The sequence below is a fragment of the Dysidea avara genome, chromosome 1 (assembly GCF_963678975.1).
Source record: "Dysidea avara chromosome 1, odDysAvar1.4, whole genome shotgun sequence".
Taxonomy (NCBI): Eukaryota; Metazoa; Porifera; class Demospongiae; order Dictyoceratida; family Dysideidae; genus Dysidea; species Dysidea avara.
In genome coordinates this window covers 18,367,485-18,387,400 of record NC_089272.1, presented here as the reverse complement: position 1 = coordinate 18,387,400, position 19,916 = coordinate 18,367,485, and the positions used below count along the sequence as shown (strand labels likewise).

General features: G+C 38.2%; 1 protein-coding gene across 1 annotated transcript in view; it reads right to left on the bottom strand.

The window, feature by feature from the left end:
* LOC136264668 (mucin-3B-like) overlaps window positions 1-19,916 on the bottom strand; it is a 145,142-nt gene that overhangs the window by 10,921 nt on the left and 114,305 nt on the right. The window contains exons 33-42 of the mRNA XM_066059472.1: window positions 19,128-19,445; window positions 5,738-6,052; window positions 5,187-5,504; window positions 4,820-5,137; window positions 2,807-2,982; window positions 2,589-2,742; window positions 2,184-2,495; window positions 1,981-2,126; window positions 1,579-1,717; window positions 1,347-1,516 (exon numbers count right to left, since the gene is read on the bottom strand). Of these exons, the coding sequence (XP_065915544.1) occupies window positions 1,347-1,516; window positions 1,579-1,717; window positions 1,981-2,126; window positions 2,184-2,495; window positions 2,589-2,742; window positions 2,807-2,982; window positions 4,820-5,137; window positions 5,187-5,504; window positions 5,738-6,052; window positions 19,128-19,445 (2,366 nt within the window). The remainder of the gene's footprint in view (window positions 1-1,346; window positions 1,517-1,578; window positions 1,718-1,980; window positions 2,127-2,183; window positions 2,496-2,588; window positions 2,743-2,806; window positions 2,983-4,819; window positions 5,138-5,186; window positions 5,505-5,737; window positions 6,053-19,127; window positions 19,446-19,916) is intronic.

Sequence of the window (19,916 nt, the reverse complement as noted above, 5' to 3'; positions counted from 1 at the left end):
CTTCAATTTGGAATGTAGACTACCTTGGCTGGCGGGCAACAGTGTAGCAAATTTGGTTCCAATCAGATAAGTGATCACCGAGATACAGCGGTGTGAAAATGACGTTTTCGTTCTTCCTGTCAATATACTCACGGGTGTGGCGCACCGGCTTCTTGGGCCGCACGACACACTACCGTGTGTCTTGATAAGTAAGTACAAACGAACGTTAGTTTTGTTCTCGCACATGATAAGAATCAGTATCTGCAACAAATAATGGCCGATTCCGATACTTCATGAAAACAGCAGTATTGGCCCGATACCGATACCGATACTAGAATCGGTGCAGCCCTACTTGTGATGTAGCTGAAGTTGTCACTAGGTGAATTGTAACATAGCTGAACTCTCTACAGTGTGACTTATAACCTAACTGGACTTAACAGGCTAGCTTCCATTGGGTGATTGGCTAAACTCTTTGCAGGGTGTGTTGTAATGTAGCTGAACTCTCTACAGATTGACATTTTGTTTGTAGCTGAACTCTCTACAGGGTAACTTGTTACCTAGTTGATCCCTGTACACAGTGACTTTTATAACATATCCGACTCTAATAGAGTGAGCAGCTGATTACTCTAATAAGGTGACTGTGTTATTAGAGTATCTTGATCGTGCACTTGCTACAGGTAGTTGATTTTCTCAATGGTGTTAAATTTGATTTGTTAACTACTAAAAGGTCTTTCTACAATGACTAATACCTTGGAAAAAAAATCGAGCTGAAGACAAGGAAGGTACAGCACGAAAGCCAACAGTGTGCAACAATCACATGATCAAATTTTGTTAATAAAAATGATTACCTCCAAATCACAAAACAAAAGGATTTAGGTTCAATAATTAACCTATCCATGTACCAATTTTCAGCTTCTGTATGAGTGACAACATATTGGTGTTATGTTTCATCAATATTTGTTTATAACTCTGTGAGTGATTATCATATTCAAACCAAATTAAGGTCATGTAAATCTCCCCTTATGTGTGCCAAAGGTAATCAGATAACACATTTGCATTTTATGGTAGCTATTGTAAGTGTGCAATAGAAGAAGGAGAAAAAGAATAAAAAAGAAAAGAAATTAAGCTGATTTTTGAAAACTCATATCTCTAGAATTCCTTGAGCAATTATACTAAATTTGGTATGTAGACTACTGAAGGTGGAAGGCATTTCCATAGCAAAAATCATCTTGTTTCATTAGGCATCATGGAGCTACATGTGTAGCTATGCATGAAAATTGTATTTTTGTTCTTCTTATTAATAATACACTGGTGTGATGCACCAACACATTACTGTGTGGCTTGATACTATTAGCAGATATACTAACCATCTCTCCATTGAAGAGAACTGTTACAGTCTTCTCTGGGTCATTTTCAGCATTATACACAATAGTGTAACTAGCTAGTACTCCATTAACTTCTGTTGGTATACTCCACTGTACATTAATTGATGTGGAATTTACAGCAGTTACTGCAGTAAGTAGTGGAGGAGAAGGAGCTGTTAGGAGAGATGAATACTTAATTCAATGTTTACTCCACAACAATTTTGTATAAATCTACCTTCTTCAGCTGTTGTTGCTAAGATGGGATTAGTGTTTGGTCCATCAGATACAGTAACAGCATGTAATGTACAAGTGTAACTGGTGTGTGGAGTTAGTCCAGCAACTGTCACTTGTGTAACATCACCAGTAATATTGACCTAGAATATACAGTATCATATTCTCATCTTGCACTTTCAATGATCAGTAATGGAGATCACAAATGGTAACAAAACATCCAGAATATGGAAATGAAAATCTGGCAATGGTAATATATCTACATTTTGTTCTCAGTGTGCAACTAGCCACAATATTTATTGATAAAATTGTTTTTAAATCATCAAATAAATCTTGCAGTATAACTAGCTTTATATTTACTGCTATTTACTAAACCTACTACTTGTGTGCACATGGGGATACTTACCATTAGAGTATCATTCTTATTAGTACATATGATGATGTACCACCTGACGTTTCCATTAACTTGATCAACAAGATCATTCCACTGAAATGTGATACTAGTAGATGTTGTGGTGGAAACAGTGAAGTCATCTGGGGCCACACTTGGAGCTGCGTAAACGCAAACATTGTGGTACAGTACTATTATTGTAATGCTTGCAACCATACCTGTTTCATTAGTAGTAAAACTCATGACAGAGGTCTTAGTGTTCCCTACTGAATTATTAGCCCACACAATATAGTAATAAGTAGTAAATGGTGTTAGTCCAGTGATGTTAACAGACAACACTTGGTTAGTAACAAGCCCATCAGTACTTCCCATCACCACTTCACTACTGTCTTGTAATGACATATCACTACCATACTGTACTGAGTAGGTCTCTGTATCAAACGAAATAAATCCCACAACCCATGAGATGTTGACTGAGTATGGTGTGGTGGTCACTGTATTTACAACAGGTTCAACTGGTGGAATTGTAGCTGTGGAATGAAATTAAAGTACAAAATAACACAAATCTTTGCATAGTGAAAAACACAGAGCAAGTATTGTATATTGGTGTTGTAATTGTGTACCTGTAAAAATGACTGTAGAATCAGCAGTCTCAATAAACCTGTCTACTCCAGCTATGGTGAGAGTCACTTGACATGTATACATTCCATTGTGTATTGTAGCATTAGTATCAGTGGCATTGATGTATAGTGTGGATGATGTGTTGTCATTGGTGATCTAGATAACGTGAAAGAATATTTACAAATAAATCTCTGTTCCAAAGTGTCTATGGTTAACATACCATGATAGTGTGATAATAAAAGATATCTATAGAAATATTATCCTTAGACCATTTAAAATGATAAGAATCTAAAGTGACATTCTCTGTTACAGACACTGTGCACAGCAGAACAATGGCATCTTCTCCACTATCGCCAGTTATCAGAGGAGGATATAGTTGTGTCATTAGATTTGGTGCTGTTGGTAAAGAAGTTATTAACCAGTTGGTAACAACTACATTTAATATACGCAATGATTATCTTTGTTTCTTACAAACAGTATAGATCAACTACTGTACGGGGAGAAGGAAGCAATCTTGGATTAGTCAGGCAACCAAAACCTTCAAACAAATTGCAGTGAGGTGCCACATCCTTAGCTTGTCTTTTAATTATCAGCTCCTTTTATTGACTATAATGATGGTTTTTATACTGTGTGGTTATTGCACTAGAATAACTGACTGTTATATTAGAGTATCTGACTGCTCTATTGACTTTACTGTGGCAATTTTGGTCTGGCAAGTGCCGGATCTGCCAGACCTACCCTGTGCATTTCTCAAGTTTTTTCTGTAACTACAAATAAATAATATCACTTCAAAATTAGTAAAGCAATTTCTTTGTAAATCTATTTTAGGAATAATTACACTGTAAAGCAGTCACCGTGCCAAAAACTGTATCTTGAACAGCAATTCCAACTAAGTCTTTTAACACTAGTGATAACAACAATTTAAAAGGGATAATTGCAGCATCATACAGTACGGTAGTAGTGTATATTAGGGATCATGGAGGTCTGCACTTTGTCACAAAAAAATATTGATTAAAAACCAGCCTCACAATGCCTTCATGAGTATATATTGGTTAGGTAGAATCAAGCTCAAAAGTGCTTTCAGAGTAGCCAAAAATGCTCCTGATAAATTGCTACAGAATTTTTAAAAAAATTTAACAACTACTGACTAACTGCCTGTCTGATGCCTTCAGACAAGCATAAATGAGGTTTACATGCACATTTAACGTAGGAGCTATTAATTATGCATGCATTAGTTAGAAATGTTAGTGAGCATTAACTGGAACTTGCACATGTGCAGTGTTCAACACGTGCCTACTAGTGTGAACAGCGTGACTTGTTAGTTGTTAAGGGTGAGCCATCATGCCACAGACAAAGAGGACAAAAGGAAGACCCAGTGAATTTAAACTTATGGGCGAGCATCTTCTCTTTAGCGCCAAACCGGAAGAAGGAGGATAGACGGGAAGCATCTTCTCCGAGGTCTTCTCTGAGCACAATAGCGAAGCCAATGGGATGAAGATGGAGGATAGAGATTGGACAACACGAATCCCTGGACGGTGGGCACCGCTCTGAATTTTGAACCTTTGTCCTACTTTGTGTCCCTTTCTTCTCACTGACAGTGCAAGGTGTAAATTTTCGCTAGCACCGCATGATGGTTTACCTACATCTGTAACATATGTGAATCATATTTTCCATAGTGACTGGATTGATTGCAGAGGAGTTTCTCACAATGTTCTTTGTTTGTAACACTTTGTATGTGACAAGCTGAACATAGCTGAAAATGAAGCATAATAGCCAATTCACATTTTCAGTTAAGCATTCAGATGAAAACAATAAGTCTGGCAACATTATTTGTTTGATGCGGTATGCACTGGTTCACCAGTCATAATTATGTTACAAAAAGTAAACAATCAAGTAGAAGGAAAATTAGGAATTTTAAGTTTGATTATGGATCATAAAATGTAGTGAAACAAGAGAGGTTGTTTACATCTGAAGATACATGTATACCAGTGGTCATTTAAATTCAGCCATGGGTATAGACTGAAATAGGAATTAAAAGTCCACTAGTATGCCTTCAGGTGTAGGTGACCTCCTTAAATTTAATGATCCCTAACTGAACTTAAAATTCCTAATTCTTATATTTGTACTTGTACGTAATTAAAGATGACTACATAATCAAATTATCATAATATTATAAATAATGATGAAATACATCGTTAATTCAGTTCATGATAGTAAGATATTATTCACATACCATTAACAAGGATTATCAACACATCATCTGAGGTTTGAGCCTCATCAAAACCATCCACTAGTACAGAACAATTGTATTGTCCAGCATCATTGTAGAGTAATGGTGAGAATGTCACTGTTCTAGTGTAGTGTGATCCATTAGTAGTTTGATCAGATACAATGACTCTTGGGGACTGAGATAAACTGCCACCACTCCAACTAATTGTTACAAGAGATGGTAATACTCCATTAGCTAATGTAGCTGTACAAGTTAGAGTATGAGTTAGTCCACTAACAGATCCTTCTGTTGACTCTGATATGTCCAGTGTCGCTTGAGGGACTATAGAATGCATATAAGTAAACATCCAAATACAGTCTATATGTCTTACCAGACACATCTAGTGTTACAATATCACTAGCCATAACTGGTGTCAGTCCATTGATCACCACCATACACTGAAATTGTTGATCTTCATTAGTGGTGTTCAATTGTGTGATTGTATAAGTGTCAATGTATATCATTGAGTTGTTTGTTGTTGAGTTGATGATATGTCCCACTGATTTTCTAAGTTCTACACCATCACTTCTCCACACAATATCCACTCTACTGGTGATACCTCTCACAGTAGTCACACTACACTCCAGTGTTAGTGACTGACCAACTATCTGAGTGTTGGGAGCTTGTATATCAATGCTTGGGGTTGAAACTACGATAAGATGTTACAAAATGAATCAAAATCCAACTACATTAAATGCTACAGTGTAAGATACACAAATGACAGTTGTGAATGTGCTTGAGTTGTATTGCCATTCATGAAAATTGATTGTAAAAATATAATTATTTATACCAGTGTGATTTGATTAATAAAATGCTTTAACCTTGCATAAATGCTAAAGATTTGCACTGACTAATAGTATGTACAAGTTATACTGTACTTACCAGTAAGATTTACTGTTTCAATTTTATCTGATACAGTAGTTTCTAGTATCATCACACTACACTCATATGTACCCTCATCTCCCTCCATCAGGTACATAAACTGGAGACTACTAATGTAATTGTTACCACTACCACTGGTTGAGCTGATGGTCACTCTGCTATCATTTGTAATAATCTTTCCTCCAGGTCTCATCCAACTTATCATTACTGAACTTAACTCCACTCCACTAACTGTACTCACTGTACACTGGATATCTTGAGGACTACCTACCATAGTCCCTTGCATAAGTGTTATACTGAGTGTAGGAGTAGGAACTATAGAGAAAATATACGTAAATACTTGTAGGTATACCTTGCAAGATATATCAAGAGTCACGGTAGTGTGTGATGCAGCCAAGAAAGCTGGTGCACCACACCATGAGTATATTGACAGGGGAAAAAAACAGCTTTTTCACGCATGCATAGCTTCGTGGCCCCTTCTCCAAAGCGCACCATTTTGCATTATAGCTGTCCACCAGGTAAGTTAGGCCACACAGCAAATTTGAATAAATTCACAACAGCCATTTGCAAGATATGGGTGTTCAAAGTTTCATTTTAATTTCTTCATTTTTCCGTCTTATGTCATATAGGGGCTACAGAGGCTTCGAATTATTTTTGCACACTTTGCAAAAATTGATATAAAATGCAAACATGTAACTCGATTGCCTTAATCTTTGGCACAAATGAAGAGCGTGTAAAGGTGGATTCATGTACCAAAGTATTCTGTGAATCTGAGGAATATCCAAGGAGTTATGATCGCTTATTCACGTAAAAAAAAAATCAAATTTCTGTCATGGTTGGAGGGTAAACTGAGTATAGGAATAACTTGAATATTGGTGTGTAGATAGACTGATCATCGTAGCAGTGCCTTTTGATGGTTTCAATAACAATAGAGTTATAGTGACAAAGTTATAAAACAAAAACCAAATAAGTGTAAAATCACAGGATCAAGATACTCTAATAGAGCAGTCACCACAGGTTAAAAAAGGTGTACAAAAATTGTCGAGAGAAAAAAACTTACCAGAGTTCGAACCAGGGACCTAACACCTGCATCCGTAACCACTGAACCACTGGTATCTTGGCTGATTACCTCACTTAATTTCTGCTTTATAAATGAAATTGCTAGTTTAAATCTGCTTAAATAAACGTTTGTAATTTCACAGATCTACGAATAGAAGTACTAGATCATTCTAGAATATTCTCAGAGGCGTAGCTAAGGTGGGAACTGGTAAGGCATAGGCCCAACCAATCAGTTTCAGTGCCCTACCAACTCGGTTTACAGAAACTAGTCAAGCAAGATCGAAATACCCTAATAGAGCATTCACCCTAATAGAGCAGTCGCCCTAAAACAGTCAAGCATATCAAGACACACGGTAGTGTGTCGTGCGGCCCAAGAAGCCGGCGCGCAACCCCGTGAGTACATTGACAGGAAGAAAGAAAACGAAATTTTCGCACCTCCGTAGCTCTGTGCTGCCTTGATGAAACAAGACAAATTTTGCTGTGTACATTCCCTCCAACTTCAGTACTCCACATTCCAAATTTGAGCGAAATCGCTTCAGGCATTCCTGAGATATGCGACTTCAAAAATTGGCTTAGTTTCTTCGTTTTTTTTCTTCTTATTTTTCTTCCTCTTTTCGCACACTTACAAAAACTGCTATAAAACGTGAACGCGTTATCCGATTGCCTTGAAATTTGGCACACAGAAGGGGGGTATAAAGGTGCATCTCTGTACCAACTTTGGCTGGAATACCATAAACAGGCAAAGAGTTATGAGCAATTATGCACGAAAAATAACACCAATATGTTGTCACGTCTACAGGGTAAACCGCGTATGGGAAGAAGCTGAAAATCGGTGGGTGAATAGGTTAACTATTGAACATCAAACCTTTTGTGGTTTTAAAGAAATCGAGCTAAAAACCAGGAAGATATAGCGAAAAAATCAACAGTGTGTAACAATTACGCAATCGAGATTAGCTAATTTTTATTATTATTATTATTATTATTTTCTAATCCAAAACAGCCAAGCTGTAAAAAAAAGTGTGCGGCCCTCAGGAAGGCTATGGTGAAAAAAGATGTGAAATCCAAGGTGGCGGCCAAGAAATGGCTGTGATGGTAGGTTAATGGTAAAAATTTTAATAACGACAATTCAGGTGAATTTTTGTGCCGCTTCACAAAATTTACCTAAATTGTCATTATTAAAATTGTTACCATTAACCTACCATCACAGCCATTTCTTGGCCGCCACCTTGGATTTCACATCTTTTTTCACAATAGCCTTTCTGAGGGCCACACACTTTTTTTACAGCTTGGCTGTTTTGGATTAGATTTCATTTCTTTTTGTATTTGTATACCCCAAAGCCGGCCTATGGCCAGCTTTGGGACTTTTTTAACCTATGTTTTTTTCTTTACTACAGGAAGAAGAAAAGATGAAGTAGATGTACTTTAAATATTTTATCAGTAAATGTACAAATTATATATACTGTATAATACATATGTGACCGGATTTGCGAAAAGGGGTCTTCCACACACATCCAATTTGCCAACTTTGACAATTGATGACTTCAGATTGGAAAGAGCTATTGCCTTGAATTTTGGACAGTGGTGAGCACCACTATAGCTGAATACGTGGTGAAATTTTCAGGTTAATATGTTACTTGAACACTGAGTTATGGTCTCCAACGGTTACGGAATTGGATGTGTGTGGAAGACCCCTTTTCGCAAATCCGGTCACACAATATTATATTGATTACAGAAATCTCCATGGTGGTTTCTTTGTAACTGAACACTCTACAAGGTGACTTCTTCTAATTGCTCTCTCTACAGGGTGAATTGTTTGTAGCTGAACGATCTACAAGGTAACTTCTTCTAGCTGATCTCTCTACAGGGTGATGTGTTTGTAGCTGAATTCTGTATAGGTGATTTGTTTGCAGCTGAGCTCTTTACAGAATGGTTTCTTTGTAGCTGAACTCTCTAAAAGGTAACTTCTTCTAACTGATCTTTCTACAGGGCAATTTGTTTCTGGCAGAATTTTCTACAGGGTGATTTCTTTGCAGCTGAACTCTCTACATGGTGGTTTCTTTGTAGCTGAACTCTCTACAAGGTAATTTCTTCTTCTAGCTGATCGCTCTACAGGGAGATTTGTTTGTAGCTGAACTATCTACAAGGTAACTTCTTATAGCTGATCTCTCTACAGGGTGATTTGTTCGTAGTTGAATTCTGTACAGGTGATTTGTTTGCAGCTGAGCTCTTTACAAAATGGTTTCTTTGTAGCTGAACTTTCTCCAAGGTAACTTCTTCTAACTGATCTTTCTACAGGGTGATTTGTTTGTAGCTGAACTATCTACAAGGTAATTTCTTCTAGCTGATCTCTCTACAGGGTGATTTGTTTGTAGCTGAATTCTGTACAAGTGATTTGTTTGCAGCTGAGCTCTTTACAGAATGGTTTCTTTGTAGCTGAACTCTCTACAGGGTGATTTGTTTGTAGCTGAAATCCCTACAAGGTAACTTCTTCTAGCTGATCTTTCTACAGGGCGATTTGTTTGTAGCTGAGTTCTCTACAGGGTGTTTGTTTGCAGCTGAATTCTCTACATGGTGGTCTCTTTATAGCTGAACTCTCTACAAGGTGACTTCTTCTAGCTGATCTCTCTACAGGGTGATTTGTTTGTAGCTGAACTCTCTACAGGTGATTTGTTTGTAGCTGAACTCTCTACAAGGCGATACTTCTAGGTGATCTCTCTACAGGATTCCTTGTTTCTAACTGAACTCTCAACAGGGTGATCTGTTCATAGCTGAACTTTCTACTGGGTGATTTGTTTGCAGCTGAACTCTCTAAATGGTGGTTTCTTTGTAGCTGAACTCTCTACAATGTGACTTCTTCTAGCTGAACTCTCTACAAGGTGACTTGTTTCTAGCTGATCTCTCTACAGGGTGACTTGTTTCTAGCTGAACACTCTACAGGTGATTTGTTTGTAGCTGAACTCTCTACATGGTGGTTTCGTTGTAGCTGAACTCTCTACAAGGTAACTTCTTCTAGCTGATCTTTTTACACTGCATATTTGTTTGTAGCTGAGTTCTCTACAGGGTGATTTGTTTGCAGCTGAACTCTCTACATGGGAGTTTCATTGTAGCTGAACTCTCTACAATGTGACTTCTTCTAGCTGAACTCTCTACAGGGTGACTTGTTTCTAGCTGAACTCTCTATAGGTGATTTGTTTGCAGCTGAACTCTCTACATGGTGGTTTCTTTGTAGCTGAACTCTCTACAAGGTAACTTCTTCTAGCCGATCTTTCTACAGGGTGATTGAGTTTTTTGCAGCTGAACTCTTTACATGGTGGTTGCTTTGTAGCTGAACTCTCTAAAAGGTGACTTCTTCTAGCTGAACACTGTACAGGATGATTTGTTTGCAGCTGAACTCTCTACGTGGTAGTTTCTTTGTAGCTGAACTCTCTACAATGTGACTTCTTCTAGCTGAACCCTCTACAGGGTGACTTGTTTTTAGCTGATCTCTCTACAGGGTGACTTGTTTCTAGCTGAAGTCTCTACAGTTGATTTGTTTGCAGCTGAACTCTCTACATGGTGGTTTCTTTGTAGCTGAACTCCCTATAAGGTAACTTCTTCTAGCTAATCTTTCTACAGGGCGATTTGTTTGTAGCTGAGTTCTCTACAGGGTGATTTGTTTGCAGCTGAACTCTACATGGTAGTTTCTTTGTAGCTCTACAATGTGACTTCTTCTAGCTGAACTCTCTACAAGGTGACTTGTTTCTAGCTGATCTCTCTACAGGGTGACTTGTTTCTAGCTGAACTCTCTACAGGTGATTTGTTTGCAGCTGAACTCTCTACATGGTTTATTTCTTTGTAACTGAACTCCCTGCAAGGTGACTTCTTCTAGCTGATCTCTCTACAGGGAGATTTGTTTGTAGCTTAACTCTCTACAGGTGATTTGTTTGCAGCTGAACTCTCTACATGATGGTTTCTTTGTAGCTGAACTCTCTACAAGGTAATTTCTTCTAGCTGATCTCTCTACAGGCCGATTTGTTTGTAGCTGAACTCTCTACATGATGGTTTCTTTGTAACTGAACTCTCTACAAGGTGATTTCTTCTATAGCTGATCTTTCTACAGGGTGATTTGTTTGTAGTTGAACTCTGTACATGATAGTTTCTTTGTAGCTGAACTCTCTACAAGGTGATTTCTTCTATAGCTGATCTTTCTACAGGGTGATTTGTTTGTACCTGAACTATCTACATGATGGTTTCTTTGTAGCTGAACTCTCTACAAGGTAACTTCTTCTAGCTGATCTCTTTACAGGGTGAAGTGTTTGTAGCTGAACGATCTACAAGGTAACTTCTTCTAACTAATCTCTCTACAGGGTGATTTGTCTGTAGCTGAACTCTCTACAAGGAAACCTCTTTTAACTGAGCTCTGTACAGGGTGAATTGTTTGTAGCTGAACTATCTACAAGGTAACTTCTTCTAGCTGATCTCTCTACAGGATGATTTGTTTGTAGCTGAACTATCTACAAGGTAACTTCTTCTAGCTGATCTCTCTACAGGGTGATTTGTTTGTAGCTGAATTCTGTATAGGTGATTTGTTTGCAGCTGAGCTCTTTACAGAATGGTTTCTTTGTAGCTGAACTCTCTACTAGGGATGAGTCTATTTTGCTTTTTTTCTCACCTATTTTTCTTTCCAGCAATTCTTTTTTTACCTACCTATTTTGCTCAATATTTTGCTTGTCAACAATCTATTTTGCTCCATAGTTGGTGTGCAATGTAATAATAATAATTACATGTAATAATCAATAAGCACTGTTTACATACACTATGGTGTTTAGATATTAGTGATTGTATCTTAGCATGATTGATGCCTCCATATAATCCTTTAGTGAATTTCCTTGTAGGTCACCAAATCCTGAATTCAATAGTGAGAACACCCTTTCTGCAGCAGCCGAGGAGGGCTGTATGGTCAAGACCTTCTTTACAGCATTTGACCATAAAGGCAAATCAGTTGCATTGAGCTTCCACCATTCCAGAGCAGCAAGTTCATCACTAATACCATCCGCCTTAGCTACATAAGAAGGAAGTTCAGCCTTCAAATTTTCAAGCTCGTCATCCTTAAAGAAGGGAACAACCTGCAATGCATTTCAATAATGCTCTTCAATAATGCTCTCTTCCTGCCAGCTGGTGGATTTTTGGCAATTTTTCTCTTACGAGAGAAGTCAGATGCACTTGGTGCCTTTAGCACACTAAGCAAGGACACTCCACTAGACGTTGGCGTCGTTGAGTTGCTGGCACTTCCGGTAGAACGAGTCCTCGAAGTTGTACTAGTCGAAGTTGTTGTAACATCTGACTCGCGAGACGATTCACGGTCATCATCATTACTAACAATGCTAAGACTGTCATCTACTTCACTAACATCGCTTTCAGCACTTGAACTGTAGTCAATGCGTTCTATCACATCCATTGTAGACACTATTTCACACGTGATTATTCGCTAACATGTATTGTGGGTTCGCCTTCGGGTCAAAGTTCAGCTAGAGCCATACTCATTTAACGTACGAGTGTTAAACGTAGCTATGGTAAGTTGTTACTTGTGTTAGTTATGCAGTTACATTCACACTGTCTGAAACAGATCTGAGATTAACAAATTTTGCTTATTTTGCGCCTATTTTGCTCGATTTTGCTCCTATTTTGCTCGATTTTGCTCCTATTTTGCCAGCATTTTGCTTGTTGCTCTTGTATTCCTATTATTCCAATAATTTTGCTGGCGAAATCGACGCATCCCTACTCTCTACAAGGTAACTTCTTCTAGCTGATGTATCTGCAGGGTCACTAGTTTGTAGCTGAATTCTCTACATGGTGGTTTCTTTGTAACTGAACTATCTATAAGGTGACATCTTCTAGCTGATCTTTCAATAGGGTGATTTGTTTGTAACTGAACTCTCTACAAGAAAACTTCTTCTAAATGATGTCTGAACAGGGTGAATTGTTTGTAGCTGAACTCTCTACAGGGTGATTTGTTTGTAGCTGATCTCTACACAGGTTACTTATTTCTAACTGATCTCTTTAATTCTGTTCACGGTGAATGCTCTATTAGGATGACTGCTCTATTAGAGTATCTCGATCTCGCACTTGCTACACCAAGTTGGATTTCGTGTTATAACTCCGTGGCTTTAAGTCTGATTTTTCTACACCATTGAAGAGCCTTTCTAAGATGATAACTCCATCTGTACAGCGATTTTCAAAGCATTACCCCAAGTGGTTTATCTGGTAGGCGTGGCAAGCATAATAATAATAAAAAATTAGCTAATCTCGATTGCGTAATTGTTACACACTGTTGATTTTTTCGCTGTATCTTCCTGATTTTTAGCTCGATTTCTTTCAAACCACAAGAGGTTTGAGTTTCAATAGTTAACCTATTCACCCACCGATTTTCAGCTTCTTCCCATACGCGGTTTACCCTGTAGACGTGACAACATATTGGTGTTATTTTTCGTGCATAATCGCTCATAACTCTTTGCCTGTTTATGGTATTCCAGCCAAAGTTGGTACAGAGATGCGCCTTTATACCCCCCTTCTGTGTACCAAATTTCAAGGCAATCGGATAACGCGTTCACGTTTTATAGCAGTTTTTGTAAGTGTGCGAAAAGAGGAAGAAAAATAAGAAGAAAAAAAAACGAAGAAACTAAGCCAATTTTTGAAGTCGAATATCTCAGGAATGCCTGAAGCGATTTCGCTCAAATTTGGAATGTGGAGTACTGAAGTTGGAGGGAATGTACACAGCAAAATTTGTCTTGTTTCATCAAGGAAGCACAGAGCTACGGAGGTGCGAAAATTGCGTTTTCTTTCTTCCTGTCAATGTACTCACGGGGTTGCGCGCCGGCTTCTTGGGCCGCACGACACACTACCGTGTGTCTTGATGCTTGCCACGCCTACCAGATAAACCACTTGGGGTAATGCTTTGAAAATCGCTGTACAGATGGAGTTATCATCTTAGAAAGGCTCTTCAATGGTGTAGAAAAATCAGACTTAAAGCCACGGAGTTATAACACGAAATCCAACTTGGTGTAGCAAGTGCGAGATCGAGATACTCTAATAGAGCAGTCATCCTAATAGAGCAGTCACCCTGAACAGAATTCAAGAGATCAGTTAGAAATAAGTAATCTGTATAGAAATCAGCTACAAACAAATCACCCTGTAGAGAGTTCAGCTACAAACAATTCACCCTTTTCAGACATCAGTTAGAAGAAGTTACCTTGTAGAGAGTTCAGCTACAAAGAAACCATTCTGTAAAGAGCTCAGCTGCAAACAAATCACATATACAGAATTCAGCTACAAACAAAATCACCCTGTAGAGAGATCAGCTAGAAGAAGTTACCTTGTAGATAGTTCAGCTACAAACAAATCATTCTGTAGAGAGATCAGCTAGAAGAAGTTACCTTGTAGATAGTTCAGCTACAAACAATTCACCCTGTACAGAGCTCAGTTAAAAGAGGTTTCCTTGTAGAGAGTTCAGCTACAGACAAATCACCCTGTAGAGAGATTAGTTAGAAGAAGTTACCTTGTAGATCGTTCAGCTACAAACAATTCACCCTGTAAAGAGATCAGCTAGAAGAAGTTACCTTGTAGAGAGTTCAGCTACAAAGAAACCATCATGTAGAGAATTCAGCCGCAAACAAATCATGTATAGAGAGTTCAGCTACAAACAAATCTCCCTGTAGAGAGATCAGCTAGAAGAAGTTTCCTTGTAGAGAGTTCTGCTACAAACAAATCACCCTGTAGAAAGATCAGCTAGAAGAAATCACCTTGTAGAGATTTCAGCTTCAAAGAAGCAATCATGTGAGAGTTCAGGTACAAACAAATTGTCCTGTAGAGAGATCAGCTAGAAGAAGTTACCTTGTAGATAGTTCATCTACAAAGAAACCATCATGTAGAGAGTTCAGCTACAAACAAATCGGCCTGTAGAGAGATCAGCTAGAAGAAATTACCTTGTAGAGAGTTCAGCTACAAAGAAACCATCATGTAGAGAGTTCAGCTGCAAACAAATCACCTGTAGAGAGTTAAGCTACAAACAAATCTCCCTGTAGAGAGATCAGCTAGAAGAAGTCACCTTGCAGGGAGTTCAGTTACAAAGAAATAAACCATGTAGAGAGTTCAGCTGCAAACAAATCACCTGTAGAGAGTTCAGCTAGAAACAAGTCACCCTGTAGAGAGATCAGCTAGAAACAAGTCACCTTGTAGAGAGTTCAGCTAGAAGAAGTCACATTGTAGAGCTACAAAGAAACTACCATGTAGAGTTCAGCTGCAAACAAATCACCCTGTAGAGAACTCAGCTACAAACAAATCGCCCTGTAGAAAGATTAGCTAGAAGATGTTACCTTATAGGGAGTTCAGCTATGAACAGATCACCCTGTAGAGAGTTCAGCTACAAACAAATCACCATGTAGAGAGTTCAGCTACAAACAAATCACCCTGTAGAGAGTTCAGTTACAAAGAAACCACCATGTAGAGAGTTCAGCTGCAAAAAAAATCAATCACTCTGTTGAGAGTTCAGCTAGAAGAAGTCACCTTGTAGAGAGTTAAGCTGCAAATAAATCACCCTGTAGAGAATTCAGCTACAAACAAATCACCCTGTAGAAAGATCAGCTAGAAGAAGTTACCTTGTAGAGAGTTCAGCTACAAAGAAACCACCATGTAGAGAGTTCAGCTGCAAACAAATCAATTGTAGAGAGTTCAGCTAGAAACAAGTCACCCTGTGGAGGGATCAGCTAGAAGAAGTCACATTGTAGAGAGTTCAGCTACAAAGAAACCACCACATAGAGAGTTCAGCTGCAAACAAATCATCCTGTAGAGAGTTCAGCTAGAAGAAGTCACCTTTTAGAGAGTTCAGCTACAAAGTAACCATCATGTAAAGAGTTCAGCTGCAAAAAACTCAATCACCTTGTAGAAAGATCGGCTAGAAGAAGTTACCTTGTAGAGAGTTCAGCTACAAAGAAACCACCATGTAGAGAGTTTAGCTGCAAACAAATCACCTATAGAGAGTTCAGCTAGAAACAAGTCACCCTGTAGAGAGTTCAGCTAGAAGAAGTCACATTTTAGAGAGTTCAGCTACAATGAAACTCCCATGTAGAGAGTTCAGCTGCAAACAAATCACCCTGTAGAGAACTCAGCTACAAACAAATATGCAGTGTAAAAAGATCAGCTAGAAGAAGTTACCTTGTAGAGAGTTCAGCTACAACGAAACCACCATGTAGAGAGTTCAGCTACAAGCAAATCACCTGTAGAGAGTTCAGCTAGAAACAAGTCACCCTGTAGAGAGATCAGCTAGAAACAAGTCACCTTGTAGAGAGTTCAGCTAGAAGAAGTCACGTTGTAGAGAGTTCAGCTACAAAGAAACCACCGTTTAGAGAGTTCAGCTGCAAACAAATCACCCAGTAGAAAGTTCAGCTATGAACAGATCACCCTGTTGAGAGTTCAGTTAGAAACAAGGAATCCTGTAGAGAGATCACCTAGAAGTATCGCCTTGTAGAGAGTTCAGCTACAAACAAATCACCCTGTAGAGAGATCAGCTAGAAGAAGTCACCTTGTAGAGAGTTCAGCTATAAAGAAACCACCATGTAGAGAATTCAGCTGCAAACAAACACCCTGTAGAGAACTCAGCTACAAACAAATCGCCTTGTAGAAAGATCAGCTAGAAGAAGTTACCTTGTAGGGATTTCAGCTACAAACAAATCACCCTGTAGAGAGATCAGTTAGAAGAAGTTACCTTTTAGAGAGTTCAGCTACAAAGAAACCATTCTGTAAAGAGCTCAGCTGCAAACAAATCACCTATACAGAATTCAGCTACAAACACATCACCCTGTAGAGAGATCAGCTAGAAGAAGTTACCTTGTAGATCGTTCAGCTACAAACAATTCACCCTGTAGAGAGAGCAATTAGAAGAAGTCACCTTGTAGAGTGTTCAGTTACAAAGAAACCACCATGGAGATTTCTGTAATCAATATAATATTATGTGACCGGATTTGTGAAAAGGGGTCTTCCACACACATCCAATTCAGTAACCGTTGGAGACCATAACTCAGTGTTCAAGTAACATATTACCCTGACAATTTCACAACGTGTTCAGCTATAGTGGTGCTCATCACTGTCCAAAATTCAAGGCAATAGCTCTTTCCAATCTGAAGTTATCAATTGTCAAAGTTGGCAAATTGGATGTGTGTGGAAGACCCCTTTTCGCAAATCCGGTCACATATGTATTATACAGTATATATAATTTGTACATTTACTGATAAAATATTTAAAGTACATCTACTTCACCTTTTCTTCTTCCTGTAGTAAAGAAAAAAACATAGGTTAAAAAAGTCCCAAAGCTGGCCTATGGCTTTGGGGTATACAAATACAAAAAGAAATGAAATCTAATCCAAAACAGCCAAGCTGTAAAAAAAGTGTGCGGCCCTCATAAAGGCTATGGTGAAAAAAGATGTGAAATCCAAGGTGGCGACCAAGAAATGGCTGTGATGGTAGGTTAATGGTAAAAATTTTAATAACAACAATACAGGTGAATTTTGGTGCCGCTTGCAATTGGCACAAAATTCACCTGAATTGTCGTTATTAAAATTTTTACCATTAACCTACCATCACAGCCATTTCTTGGCCGCCACCTTGGATTTCACATCTTTTTTCACCATAGCCTTTATGAGGGCCGCACACTTTTTTTACAGCTTGGCTGTTTTGGATTAGATAATATTAGTGTGATAGTGAACGATTAACTGAATTCAACTTTAGAGGGTCTAACTTCAAAATCTTTCCTGGGGGCATGCCCCCAGATCCCCATAGCATTAGCATGCAAAGCATGCTGTGCATGTAGCTTTGCACATCATGATTGCTGTTGGTGCCCAACCAATCCTTCAGGGCTAGCTACACCACTGAACATTCTATGTATGTTCTATTAGAAGTCCTCAAAAGTTGTGCATTCTATTAGGGTATTACAAAAATATTATCAAATACTGAAGTAAATCATGCAATACAATACATAAATTATAAGTCTATCTTCAATAATCATCATTGTGTCTACATAGAAAAGAAGAAATGAGAGTAAAAAAACCTCTAATTCAGCCATAGTCTGGTTTTGGGTCTTATAAAGTACAAAAAGAAGTGAAATCCACACAAAACAGCCAAGCTGTGAAAATATGATGCGGCCCTAAAAAGCCTGGATGAAAAAAGTTGTGAAATCAAAGGTGGCGGCTGAGAAATGGCTGCAATGATGTTAATCCTAAAAAAATTTAATAATGGTTGTGTGTATTGTTAAAATTTATTAGCATTAACATCATCGCAGCTATTTCTTGGCTACCACCACTGATTTCACAACTTTTGTCACCCAGGCTTTATAAGGCCGCACCACTTTTTTCACAGCTTGGCTGTTTTTGTGTGGTGTCATTTACATGAATTGGAAACTGTGCCACACATCCATATACACGCATCTGGACGTGTACAAGAGTCATGACCCTAGGCTGGATTTGCATATCAACTAAAGTTATTTCTGTTACTGTCAAATGGTGGCATTAATGATTTTATTCTCTTTTGCTTAGATACCCATTTACTTTTCATGCTTGCAAACAACCTTTGCTATACCACAGGACTAATTTCTGCCAGCATTGGAAAAACAATGTATAATTGATGCATACTTCTGTAAAGTAGCATTGTCCACTAAACAATAGTTTTATTTCTTCACTGTTGCATACATGTATGCACTTAAACACATACAGTAAAGTTTGGAGACATGTTGTTGTATTTTATTGGTCAAAACACATGTAAGTAGCACCATATATGCAGGCATATAACCAATTTTAATAATGGCTGTGTGTATTGTTAAAATGTATTAGCATTAACATCATTGCAGCCATTTCTTAGCTACCACATTTGATTTCACAACTTTTTTCACCAAGGCTTTTGAGACCATGGCCACACCTTTTTTTCACAGCTTGGCTGTTTTTGTGTGGTAATATAAACAGCTACACAAATTTCAAAATTAAATGCCTAACTACTATTGATTTTACTTTGTGTGTGTGTGTGTGTGTGTGTGTGTGTGTGTGTGTGTGTGTGTGTGTGTGTGTGTGTGTGTGTGTGTGTGTGTGTGTGTGTGTGTGTGTGTGTGTGTGTGTGTGTGTGTGTGTGTGTGTGTGTGTGTGTGTGTGTGTGTGTGTGTGTGTGTGTGTGTGTGTGTGTGTGTGTGTGTGTGTGTGTGTGTGTGTGTGTGTGTGTGTGTGTGTGTGTGTGTGTGTGTGTGTGTGTGTGTGGTCCGAGACATGCAATGTCAGTATACATATTCCAGAACATTGTGAACTAGTTATGCACATACCAGTGATATCCAAGATCACCAGTCTGCTAGTAATGACTTTTGGATGAATATTGATCACAGCATCACACTGATATATTGTACTATCATCACTAGTGTTCAGTTGAGTGATGGTATATAGGTCTGTGTACACAATTGTATCTTTTGTTGTAAAATTAGCAGAGAATCCTTCTTTGATGTGAACTACCTCACCATTCCTTCTCCACACAATATCCACTCTACTGGTGATACCTCTCACAGTAGTCACACTACACTCCAGTGTTAGTGACTGACCAACTATCTGAGAACTTGGAACAGTAAAAACTATGCTGGGGGTGGGTACTAAGAAGAAATTACACAATATTAAGTAAAGTACTCTACACTTCCTATGTATAAAGTTTATGGTAAATGCGTTGGCTGTAAATCTTTTTGCTTCTTCTGAATCAGGACCATTTAACAAGAACATGTATGTACCCTATATAAATTTGGTCCATGTCCTGCATGAATTTGAATGACACTGTTTCTATAAGGATATATGTCATTGTTTGTAGCACAAAACATCTTGCATTTCCCTTTTTAAAATTTATTCTACTGTATGATGAAATAATAAAATCATAAATTTATTGTGCTTTGAAATTATACAATTTTAGTACGTACATAGATATCAGAGAGATTTTCTGGTTGGATTGTTACACCTGATAAACTGTTCATTGATTATAATTGTTCAAGCACTTATTTTAGCACTTCAGTCACTTGACCATAATGGCATATTAGTAATTCTCAGGTAAGCAATAATTATTTACTTTATAAGGT